Raw genomic sequence first — 13,108 nt, forward strand, 5'->3', positions numbered from 1 at the left:
TTTTATCTGTGCCGGGGGGGGGCTTTATATTGGGGGTCTGGGCTGAATGTAGTAATGAGCCCCCTGTTAATGGCTGTATATCCTGGCATGGAGACAGCGTGGGGGTCACGGCTCCCCGTCACTATCGTTGCATCTCGTTATCTCACATTTATGTGCATGTTATTCCCTGTGCGCCGACGAGCCGATCAGTTAATAAATCTAATTATCCGTCCCCAGAATCTCTGCGCGGCCCCCACCTCACGGGTAATAAGGGGATTTTGTGGCACCTATAATTGCGCCCATAAATCCCCCCCGTTCCCCGTATCCACACACCGGTCCTTTTATAGGCAGTATTTAGCCCAATCCGCCTCGGGCTTCTCTGGGCTCCGCAGATATTTCATGAATGCCACAAATTATCTTATCCCCCCCCAATATCCTAATAACCTGGGCTGGGGGGGCTCAATCCTGCCTAAAAATCTGCATTTGTGCAGCAAATCATTTGCTCTCATTATAAGGAGGAATCCATGTTGCTTTGCTCAGTTCCTGTTCTCTATGCAATGCCCACTTCCTGTTCTCTTTGCACGCCTGACTTCCTGTTCTGTTGGACTTCTCTCTATAGAACTACTATTGGTTCTGGAATCATTTTATAGAGGTGTAACTGCTTATAAAGGAGGGATGTAGAATTTGGGTCCTTTCCCAGGCATTGTATCCGCTGCTGAGTCAGACTAAGACTCCTTGGTTACAATATGGGCAGAGTGAATGGACAGTTGGGAAACACGAGGCAAAAGCAATTACCGGATCTCCTGCTGAGCGGTAACACAGGGAAAGGCCGGGGCTTTGTGCTGCCCAGAGCCCTACGCGCCGCCGGGGAGACCATTAGAAAAGGACTGAGATTTTAGTATTCCGGCCCAGTCGCTGCTCTGCCCAATCCGCTAGTCCCGTTGGGCCGAGGAACAGATGGAGAACAAGACTTGTCCGGACCCTGCGTTACTTACATACCTGCCCATATATTACTCCTCCTGTCTACACCAGGTTACATATCTATATCAATAATCCCAAGGTCGTTAGGGTGAGTGGCCCTAGCAACCAGACAGCAGGACTCCACATAAGTCCCAAATATAAATACAAATTGCCCCATGATCTTGGGGATAAAGATAACATTTATCTCCAGAATGAAGTTACCCTTTAATGCGCAGACGCAGGCAAAGGGGGCGCTGTCACCTCATTTTTTTCTGGACTTTAGCAAATCCGCCCGTTGCTATCTGTACATGAGCTGGAAACCTTCTCTCGTTCTCTGCAGTTTATTTTATCTGCGCCTCGGCCCTTTCCAAACATTTCTATTCAAGTAAATCTTCCCCTTGTGTTTGGAGCTGATGAGCCGTAAGAATGACCGGGGCCAGAATCAGACAATGAGGGGGGGGGGAGGGGTTACATAGACCATTCTGAACTACAACTCCCAGAATGCCTCAGCCGGCCAGATCTGGCCCAAGTGATACACATGAGATGGGCTATTGTACGGCGCTGCGGAATGTGTTGGCGACAAACATTCTCTGCGGCTCCTGCGTGGGCAGGAAGGGGTTACTGGGCTTGGCCGCCAGGGGCAGACGGAATGAAAGCCAAATGTTCCAGGTTTGGCCTCATCCTGGGGCTGCGACTGTTTCCCTTTCTCCTGCGCCACAAGAAAAACCCAAATAATCCGAGTGCCGGGAGCGTGGGCACTGGGAAGGGTTTGTGGTCGTAATTAGAGCGGCCCTACTGCCCCCTCCCTCCCTACTGCCCCCTCCCTGCTGCCCCCTCCCTCCCTACTGATGGGGCCCCAGAGATGCAAGGATAGGATTTGTAGGGTGCAAAGGAGGGGACTTGGCATAATAGGGTGTGGGGAGACAGAACGGGGCAATAACAAGGCGCCCCATCCCTCTTACTTGTATATTTGTCATTTATATTACAGAGAGCTGAATATTAAAGGAGAAGGAAAGGTAAAAACTCAGTAGCCATAAGCACTCACAGAAACGCTGCGCTGAGTCCTCTATCAAAGGATCGTCTCCTTTTTTGTAAACATGTTCTTCTGTATCAGACTTCCTGCTCTCAGAACAATCCTTCATTCCCGGGGCCCCAGTTTGTGCAGTTCTCTCCTCTCTTCTGCTCCCCCTCCCATAAGAATTAATTCAACTCACTCCCCCTCCCATAAGAATTAATTCAACTCACTCCCCCTCCCATAAGAATTAATTCAACTCACTCCCCCTCCCATAAGAATTAATTCAACTCACTCCCCCTCCCATAAGAATTCATTATACTCACTCCCCCTCCCATAAGAATTCATTATACTCACTCCCCCCTCCCATAAGAATTAATTCAACTCACTCCCCCTCCCATAAGAATTAATTCAACTCACTCCCCCTCCCATAAGAATTCATTATACTCACTCCCCCTCCCATAAGAATTCATTAAACTCACTCCCCCTCCCATAAGAATTAATTCAACTCACTCCCCCTCCCATAAGAATTAATTCAACTCACTCCCCCTCCCATAAGAATTCATTAAACTCACTCCCCCTCCCATAAGAATTCATTAAACTCACTCCCCCTCCCTTAGGAATGTGTAATCTGAGCTATAAGTGCCAGAGCTGCAGCAGGAAGCTACTTAGACCGAGCTAAAATGGCGGCTGCTATCTTACACAAACAGAGGGAGCCCCTAGGGCTGTTACTCAGGCAGGTAAAGCTTTCTGCAGAATAAATATAGGGCTCTAGGGGGCACTAATGTGGCAAATCTATTGGCAATAAAATACCTAAATGCCTTTCCTTCTGCTTTAAGGTCCTGTAGAGACAGGAAATTATTTCAGGGGCATTTTGGCCACCCCCTTTAATACCCCAAACTATGGGAAGTGGGAGATTGGGTGATAACTGCAAGCGGGGGGGGAAATCCTCCTGAAAGTTGGCATGGCTGGTAAGGGCATACGGGTAGATTTTGCCCAAGCACCTCAACTGCCCGCTTAGCCAGGCCTCTGCCCTGCATTGTGTGGCACATCCCTTAGCTGCCCCACCCCCAGTTATGCCACAGATTGGCCAAAGGGGGGCAACTTGGTCGATCTGCTGTAATGCGCTGATAGACACCCTCATAGTCAAAGGGGCTGGCACCTTTATAATAACTTTCATTATGATGTAGAGAGTGATCATTTTTTATTATTTGCCGTTTTTTTAATTATTTAGCTTTTTGTTCAGCAGCTCAGCAGTTTGGAAGTTCAGGAGCTATCTAGTTGCTAGGGTCCAATTTAACCTAGCAACCTGGTTTGAAAGATAGAAGGAAATATGAATAGGGGAGGGACTGAATAGAAAGATAAGGAATAAAAAGTAACAATAAAACTGGAGCCTCACAGAGCAATAGGGTTTGGCTGCCGGGGTCAGTGACCCCCATTTGAAAGCTGCAAAGAGTCAGAAGAAGAAGGCAAATAATTTAAAATGTATAACAAATAAAAAATGAAGACCAATTGAAAAGTTGCTAAGAATAGGCCTTTCTATAACAGGTATCAGTCCCCTTTCTCACACCTCTGGGAACTATAAAACAGGCTGAATGAATGGAAAGGCCTCGGTTGCTGAGACTGCGGGAAGCTCAGGGCCCAGAAGTTGCGCCAGAAGTTGCGTCTGCGCAACAGAAATGCGTCGGAGGGTAAATGACAAATCAGGGGCTCTGAGCCGGGAGAAACGCGCGAATGTTGATGAATGGGGGGGCCCCTGCTGGAGTTTGGGGGCCGTATGCAGATAAGTAATGGCCCCCCCTTTGCCCCCAGTCTGTCTGTAGAGATGGATTCGTGCATCAGTCGCTGCGCGTCGCACACACCAGTCATTAGAGGGGAATGGGGGGGCCGGGAATATTAATAACGGGGGTGATTTGTCACCAGCACAAATACAACTAAATTAGGCAGTGTCCCATTTCCGCTCCAGACGGGATCCTCCGCCACAGGTGCAGCACAGAGCCGACCCAATTAGCTTGAAATATTGCCCCTTCCCAAAGCCTGACACCTGGGCTGCCTCCAGCGCTACAATTGGGGGGGGAATAAGGGGAGCCGGGCCTGAAATGGCCAAAACCGAGGGCCCAACAGAAACATTGGGGCCACAGGCCGGGCCTTTAGCTGCTGGGACCAACTGGGCAACAAGGCATATCCATCTCTTGTGGAGTTATGGGACCAAAGGCAGTGAAAGAGTTAAATAAGACTGAGTGTTCCTATCTGGTGCCAGGAATGCATAGGTTAATATCCCGGGGGGGGTCGCTATGGCATGGGTTAATAGCGTCGGCGTCCTGTCTTTGCATTGGTTAATTGTTAAAAGCCTATTCCAGCAGTGAGTGGGTTTCTGATCTGTATGTGCACTCTGCTGTCAGGGTTGGCTGTGCAGGGGTTAACTCTAACCCTCTCTGTCATTGGGGTTGTAAGTGCAGGGGTTAACTGAGCCTTGCACTGCTATTAGGTCACTGGCTGTGCAGGGGTTAACTCTAACCCTCTCTGTGATTGGGGTTGTAGGTGCAGGGGTTAACTGACTTTCTTTGCTCTTAGGTCACTGGCTGTACAGGGGTTAACGCTAAGCCCTCTCTGTGATTGGGGTTGTAGGTGCAGGGGTTAACTGTAAACTCTTTCTTTGCTATTAGGTCACTGGCTGTGCAGGGGTTAACGCTAAGCCCTCTCTGTTATTGGGGTTGTAGGTGCAGGGGTTAACTGTAAACTCTTTCTTTGCTATTAGGTCACTGGCTGTGCAGGGGTTAACGCTAAGCCCTCTCTGTTATTGGGGTTGTAGGTGCAGGGGTTAACTGTAAACTCTTTCTTTGCTATTAGGTCACTGGCTGTGCAGGGGTTAACTCTAAGCCCTCTCTGTTATTGGGGTTGTAGGTGCAGGGGTTAACTGTAAACTCTTTCTTTGCTATTAGGTCACTGGCTGTGCAGGGGTTAACTCTAAGCCCTCTCTGTTATTGGGGTTGTAGGTGCAGGGGTTAACTGTAAACTCTTTCTTTGCTATTAGGTCACTGGCTGTGCAGGGGTTAACGCTAAGCCCTCTCTGTTATTGGGGTTGTAGGTGCAGGGGTTAACTGTAAACTCTTTCTTTGCTATTAGGTCACTGGCTGTGCAGGGGTTAACGCTAAGCCCTCTCTGTTATTGGGGTTGTAGGTGCAGGGGTTAACTCTAACCCTCTCTGTCATTGGGGTTGTAGGTGCAGGGGTTAACTCTAACCCTCTCTGTCATTGGGGTTGTAGGTGCAGGGGTTAACTGTAAACTCTTTCTTTGCTATTCGGTCACTGGCTGTGCAGGGGTTAACTTTTAACCCTCTCTGTGATTGGGGTTGTAGGTGCAGGGGTTAACTGACTTTCTTTGCTGTTAGGTCACTGGCAGTGCAGGGGTTAACCCTGACCCTCCCTGTCGTTAGGGCCCTGGCAGTGCAGGGGTTAACCCTGATCCTCACTGTTCTTAGGTCACTCGCTGTGCAGGGGTTAACCCTGACCCCCACTGACGTTAGGGCCCTGGCAGTGCAGGGGTTAACCCTGACCCCCACTGATGTTAGGGCCCTGGCAGTGCAGGGGTTAACCCTGACCCCACCTGACGTTAGGGCCCTGGCAGTGCAGGGGTTAACCCTGACCCCACCTGACGTTAGGGCCCTGGCAGTGCAGGGGTTAACCCTGACCCCACCTGACGTTAGGGCCCTGGCAGTGCAGGGGTTATAGAGATTTGGGATCTGGCGGCTTCTGGAACAGGAATTTCCTGCCCGATTTTCATTTCCTCTCACTTCTCCCGTATTTATATATATTTTCTTCTTTTTCTTCAAACGGAGACAGAAAATCTTTGTTTAATTATGGCCCCGGGGCCCCCCCGCGGGATTCATATCACTATTGGTTTCTCTATTAGAACTTCCTGTTCCAGAGATAAGAAAACAGGGGGGGGGGGCTCTGGGGGTTAAGGGGTGTAATGGCGCGTAATTGCCCCTCTGTGCTGTGGGGTGTTTATATGTCACTGAGATTTGCCCGTTGCTGTTCTGCCCCCTGGAACCAACACACGGGGGTATTACCTACAGGCACTGACCTGTCCCCCTATTTATTGCCCCCGATCATTTGTCTGGCGCTGGAAATCCTTCTATTAATTACCCCTCTAACCAGGGCCCAAGTGTGACGTGTGGCCCTTAAATACAAATATTCCAAATTCAGGGCCCACAGGACCTTGAACTGTAAATTCCATATTGGGAATTAGGGGGGGGCTAAGGTCTGGTTAGTAACCCCGGGTTGCACTGCCAGGAGTTGTATTTCATTCATGTTGTTTTGACTGTGGGGGGCTCACTATGTAGCCCCCCCCCCCCCCAGTATTTCTATGGACTCTGTATGTTCCCCGCACACACCCTCCTGTTGGTGCTTTATAGACGCATATTCATTATAAAGATGGTAACTGTGCTAATAATTCTAGTCGCTATGGTCAAGGGGCCATAGCAACAAGCCAGCAATGACACTGGCAAAGCTGCAGCAGATGGGAAAGTTTAAACACAAACCACACAGGTAGAAAAGACAAATTGCAAATAAGCGGCGAATCCCGGCGCCTGGGAACCTTCACTTTGGGGGGAACTTGTCCAGAACTGGGAGCGGTGTTGGCCGGGTCGGCGCTGGTTCCAGCTGTTTCCCGCTGCTCTCGGCCCAGTCTCTGGTTACGCGGGAGGAAGCCGGATCCTGGGTTTGGGTGCCCAGTTGAGTGTGGGAAGGAGCTGGGACAGGTGGTGAAATGAGATTGTAGCCGGGCGTAAAATCCCCCCATTGTTCCACAGACTGCGAGGGGCTTCCAGCGGGGAGGGGGGGCCTGGGAATCTGCTGTTTGGCCTCAGCTATTGGCTTAACCTCTTCACTACCACAACCCATTCAGAACCTTTCCATAAGGGGGTGCTATAGAGCTTACTTGCCCTGGTTATATCTGTGGCTCTTCTGCCTGTGACCCGAGGGCCACAACATCCCCCCAGTCACTGGCCATATGGGACCCCACATTGTGCCTTATGGGGCCCCCACATTGTGCCTTATGGGGCCCCTGTACATACCCTACGGCAGCTGCCATATCTGTACCCCACATTGTGCCTTATGGGACCCCACATTGTGCCCTATGGGACCCCTGTACATACCCTACGGCAGCTGCCATATCTGTACCCCACATTGTGCCTTATGGGACCCCACATTGTGCCTTATGGGACCCCTGTACATACCCTACGGCAGCTGCCATATCTGTACCCCACATTGTGCCTTATGGGACCCCACATTGTGCCTTATGGGACCCCTGTACATAACCTACGGCAGCTGCCATATCTGTACCCCACATTGTGCCTTATGGGACCCCTGTACATAACCTACGGCAGCTGCCATATCTGTACCCCACATTGTGCCTTATGGGACCCCTGTACATAACCTACGGCAGCTGCCATATCTGTACCCCACATTGTGCCTTAAGGGACCCCTGTATCTGTACCCCACACTGTGATACCAGGGGACAGAAATGCCAAAGGGAAAGTAAACCCTGCTAATAAATGTGCTTAGCAGCCACTTTATTTTCCCAGGGGGGCGACTTGCCCTCAGACTCTAGTGGAACAGCACCCCTAGTGGTGACCTTATAAAGGAAACTGGTGAAAAGGCCAAATTTGTATTAAAAATCTGCTCTTTCAGACGTGGGTGCCCCCATTCTGCCCATACACGGGGGGATCTGCTTATGTAGTGGCCCCCTTGCCTTCCCAATTGAATCCCTGACTATAGAGCAGGTAGGGAGGCCATAGGTTTGGTCCCACCCATTGGGCCAGTAGCCAGCCGGCAGGAGTGGCCGAGCCCTCAGGCAATTCAGCGTTACTATTGGCCGTGTGTAATTGCTCTCATTATCTAAGACTGTAATTGTCCCTTTAACGACGTTTTCCTGTCTCCTCCGCAGCTCCGGCTCCTCTCTTCCCGGCCTTCCACCCCCCCTTCCCGGTTGAAGTGCGCCACCAGGAGGGCAGGTACCATTACGACGCCCACAGCATTCACGCTCTCCATGGGTAAGTCCGGCTTTCCTTGTAACTCACATACAGAATTATATTGTCTCAGTCTAAATGCCATAAGGGGACAGGAAGTCAGGAGAGCAAAGTAAAATGCTTCCCCCAGCTTCCTGTAGCCTTAGTGCTGCCAGTATATGAACCATGGGCATCATAAGAAATGCCAATGTAGTTTAGTTACCTGCCTACTTGGCAATGACTGTTGGATTATACATGTGTGTATATATCATATACCTTTCCCTGTGAGCTGCCATCTTGGATTTCTAGGCCCACCCACTGCTCTGAGTCACTGACTGTCCCGGCTGTACATGGGCTGGATGAACCGACACTTTATTCTCTGTAGAATCAGATCGACCCCATTTCCAGTTCCCGAGGGACGGGGCTCAGCCCACAGAAGGCCCAAAGCGTTTGATAAGGATATGGGGTATATGGGGTATATGGGGGTACAGTCTGCCCTCTGGCAACTCTCACAGTGGCCGATTGTTTGGGGGGGAAAATGTGTCAAGCACAATCAAGAAAATTCTTTATTTTAGTAAGAAAATAACGGTATTTGTAGAAAATGTGCAGAGAGAAGGCTGTTAATGGGCCCCAAACCCTCATGGGGGTTTTAACCACTTAGTGACTGAAACGGCTCATTAGCTGCCACTGGTTTGTGTGTGTGCAGCGGTATATCCATGCATGCAGTTCCCAAGGGGTTAACATCACCACCAAACTGCCTGCTCCAATCAGAGGCCAGCGTTCCCTAAATACGGTGATGTATTAGCGCTGTCCAACTGCCGCCGCCGGGGGACCGTTATTCTACATCATCATTTCCCGGGGCCCCTAATGGGCCGCTCCTGCCCCGGGGCCCTGCCTGCAGGGCTGAACCCCCAGTTATTCTACATCATCATTTCCCGGGGCCCCTAATGGGCCGCTCCTGCCCCGGGGCCCTGCCTGCAGGGCTGAACCCCCAGTTATTCTACATCATCATTTCCCGGGGCCCCTAATGGGCCGCTCCTGCCCCGGGGCCCTGCCTGACAGTGCTGAACCCCCAGTTATTCTACATCATCATTTCCCGGGGCCCCTAATGGGCCGCTCCTGCCCCGGGGCCCTGCCTGACAGCGCTGAACCCCCAGTTATTCTACATCATCATTTCCCGGGGCCCCTAATGGGCTGCTCCTGCCCCGGGGCCCTGCCTGACAGCGCTGAACCCCCCGTTATTCTACATCATCATTTCCTGGGGCCCCTAATGGGCCGCTCCTGCCCCGGGGCCCTGCCTGACAGCGCTGAACCCCCCGTTATTCTAGTTCATCATTTCCCGGGGCCCCTAATGGGCCGCTCCTGCCCCGGGGCCCTGCCTGCAGCGCTGAACCCCCCGTTATTCTACATCATCATTTCCTGGGGCCCCTAATGGGCCGCTCCTGCCCCGGGGCCCTGCCTGCAGCGCTGAACCCCCAGTTATTCTACATCATCATTTCCCGGGGCCCCTAATGGGCTGCTCCTGCCCCGGGGCCCTGCCTGCAGCGCTGAACCCCCAGTTATTCTACATCATCATTTCCCGGGGCCCCTAATGGGCCGCTCCTGCCCCGGGGCCCTGCCTGACAGCGCTGAACCCCCCGTTATTCTACATCATCATTTCCTGGGGCCCCTAATGGGCCGCTCCTGCCCCGGGGCCCTGCCTGACAGCGCTGAACCCCCCGTTATTCTACATCATCATTTCCCGGGGCCCCTAATGGGCCGCTCCTGCCCCGGGGCCCTGCCTGCAGCGCTGAACCCCCAGTTATTCTAGTTCATCATTTCCCGGGGCCCCTAATGGGCCGCTCCTGCCCCGGGGCCCTGCCTGACAGCGCTGAACCCCCCATTATTCTAGTTCATCATTTCCCGGGGCCCCTAATGGGCCGCTCCTGCCCCGGGGCCCTGCCTGACAGCGCTGAACCCCCCGTTATTCTACATCATCATTTCCCGGGGCCCCTAATGGGCCGCTCCTGCCCCGGGGGCCCCGCTGGCGTTATTTCCGCTGCCCAATAGAAGCCACGCTCCTGTTTGGCCCTTTAGTGGCCCCGTCAGTGGCCCCAGAGCAAGAGCCCCCTGCCCCCCCCTCCCCACAGGATGTTATTTATCAGAGAGTCATTTGTGGGGAATGTTTGCCGGAGAAATAAAGCGTCTGCTCTTTGGCTCCTATGATTAATGTGATGTGAGAGTGTCAGGGGCCCCTCATCTATCAAACCCCCCAGCCCCACTGCCCGGGCCCCGCAGCCCCTAATTACAGCAGCGCAGCAAATGAAGTGCTCAGAGCTCCGTGTCAGGGAGAGGGGCAATTATCTGCCTGCGGATACCCTGCGCTGCCCCATAATCCCCTCTAATCAGGCTCGGTTTTTAGGGTGGGGTGGAAAGAGCATGAACCCCCCCCCCTCCAGCCCCTTGCGATTGGTCTACTTTTTTCCCTTTTTAATTTAATAGAATGGAGAGATATGAAAGAGTTAATACAAATTGGCTGAGATCAGCACTGTCTGCATTCGGCTTATAGCGACTTGCCCTTTAAGAATGAGCAGAAATGCCATACGCAGGGCTCGGGGGGCTACGGAGAGACCCCCCCCATTCAACATTGTTTTCCAGTTACATTTCCCCCAAACCCACCCGGAATCCAGAAGAAGACTTTACTGCAGCCCCCCCAAAACCCATGTGTACTATTTGCAATTGGTCTCCAACTATTTGTATGGTTTTTCAGTTATTTAGCTTTTTGTTAAATAGCAGCCCTCCAGTTTGGTATTTTAGCAGCTATCTGGTTGCTAGGGTCTTATTTACCCTAACAACCAGACAGTGGTTTGAACAAGAGACTGATGGAAAGGGGCTTGAATAGAAAGATAGGGATTAAAAAGTAATAATAGCAATAAAATTGTAGCCTCTCAGGGTGATAATCTTTTGGTTGCCGGGGTCGGCGACCCCCATTTGAAAGCTGCAAAGAGTCAGAAGACAGGGGCAAAGAATTCAAAAACTATAAAAAAAATAAATAATGAAGACCAATTGCAAAGTTGCTAGAAATAGGGCATTCTGTAGCAACCTAAAGGCAATGTAATAAATGTATGGTTAGCTGAGGTCTAGTAACCCATAGCAACCAAACAGCTGGCCAGTAAAGGCAAGTACCTGATTGGTTTGCACTTTTTATTATAAGGTCACAGGCCCGACTCGCCCTCGTGGTAATAATATAATAAAATTCTGCTCGTCGGGACTCAGGAGTCGGATCTCGGCTCCACGTGGGCTAAATAATCACAGTAAGTGGGAACTCGGACAAAGCGCTTAATTACATCCGGTAACGAGGGGATTCGGGCTTTTCCTGCAGTAAATTAGGAGCAATGAGGCAGAGATAGGTAATTAGTATTCGCTCGTTAAGGCCGAGTGTGTCAGAAAGTGTGAGATTTTCCCATGTTCCTTTGGGATCAGGTTCCCCCATTTGCTGAATTAACAGATCTGTTGCCCCCCTGCTGTTCCTGCTGGACCACAACTCCCAGCATTCCCTGACAATCAACTTTATTTCCTGGTTTGTTTTTCCCAAACGGGCAACTCGACCTGAGTTTTATTTTGTTGGTCTAATAAAAATGCGAAGGGGTTAATGTTTGTTTTCATTGGGCTCCCGGAAAAGTTTAACCAGGTACGGGATTCCCCTGTACTAAGCACAATTCAGCAGGAACAGCCCCCTAAGTTTGCCCATAGCCTGTACAGAGAGATACCATAAAACTATGGCACATAGGGATTCCCCTGTACTAAGCACAATTCAGCAGGAACAGCCCCCTAAGTTTGTTCATAGTCTGTACAGAGAGATACCATAAAACTATGGCACATAGGGATTCCCCTGTACTAAGCACAATTCAGCAGGAACAGCCCCCTAAGTTTGTTCATAGTCTGTACAGAGAGATACCATAAAACTATGGCACATAGGGATTCCCCTGTACTAAGCACAATTCAGCAGGAACAGCCCCCTAAGTTTGCCCATAGCCTGTACAGAGAGATACCATAAAACTTAGGCACATAGGGATTCCCCTGTACTAAGCACAATTCAGCAGGAACAGCCCCCTAAGTTTGCTCATAGCCTGTACAGAGAGATACCATAAAACTATGGCACATAGGGATTCCCCTGTACTAAGCACAATTCAGCAGGAACAGCCCCCTAAGTTTGCTCATAGCCTGTACAGAGAGATACCATAAAACTATGGCACATAGGGATTCCCCTGTACTAAGCACAATTCAGCAGGAACAGCCCCCTAAGTTTGCTCATAGCCTGTACAGAGAGATACCATAAAACTATGGCACATAGGGATTCCCCTGTACTAAGCACAATTCAGCAGGAACAGCCCCCTAAGTTTGCTCATAGCCTGTACAGAGAGATACCATAAAACTATGGCACATAGGGATTCCCCTGTACTAAGCACAATTCAGCAGGAACAGCCCCCTAAGTTTGCCCATAGCCTGTACAGAGAGATACCATAAAACTATGGCACATAGGGATTCCCCTGTACTAAGCACAATTCAGCAGGAACAGCCCCCTAAGTTTGCCCATAGCCTGTACAGAGAGATACCATAAAACTATGGCACATAGGGATTCCCCTGTACATTTTAGGGTACATTAACCCTTCAACCACCAAGATTATCTAGATTACATGGCCCAAGAACAGCCAGAGACTTTCTGTTGCTTTTGAGGGTCTGTGTGATTTTTCCCCTTTCCCGAATCCCTGGCTTCCGGCTCGGCTGAGCGGCGGTTCTGGTGTCTGGAGATGAATCGGGACAGAACATGAATCCTGTGAGCGCAGAAAGTGTTTAGACTGTCAGGGAGCAGTTGATTCTCAGTCTAAACATCTCAAGTGCAACTCAGGACAAGAAGGATCGGGAGGCGTCTCGGTTACTGTGATCTCAGCCATTTAAAGGGGAACTAACACTTTCTTGGGGAATGTGTTGGCTGCGGAGCTGATTAACCAGAAGCCTCCTGTGTCCCCCTGCAGATACCCCTAGGTCTATCCCGTAGGTGGCTGTGGGAGAAGCAGTTGGTTGAGATTGGGGAGCGAGTTAGAGATTTGGGGGGTTCGGCTGCCCGACACAATGACCGAGTTGTTTGCAGCAGGTAAAACAGAATG

At 50.9% G+C, this 13,108-nt stretch overlaps 1 protein-coding gene across 1 annotated transcript in view; it reads left to right on the top strand.

Annotated features, from left to right (window-relative positions):
* Positions 1–13,108, top strand: part of gli2 (GLI family zinc finger 2) — an 81,815-nt gene that overhangs the window by 36,363 nt on the left and 32,344 nt on the right. The window contains exon 3 of the mRNA XM_002943283.5: positions 7,901–8,006. Within this exon, the coding sequence (XP_002943329.3) occupies positions 7,901–8,006 (106 nt within the window). The remainder of the gene's footprint in view (positions 1–7,900; positions 8,007–13,108) is intronic.

This window comes from Xenopus tropicalis, chromosome 9 (assembly GCF_000004195.4).
Source record: "Xenopus tropicalis strain Nigerian chromosome 9, UCB_Xtro_10.0, whole genome shotgun sequence".
Lineage (NCBI taxonomy): Eukaryota > Metazoa > Chordata > Amphibia > Anura > Pipidae > Xenopus > Xenopus tropicalis.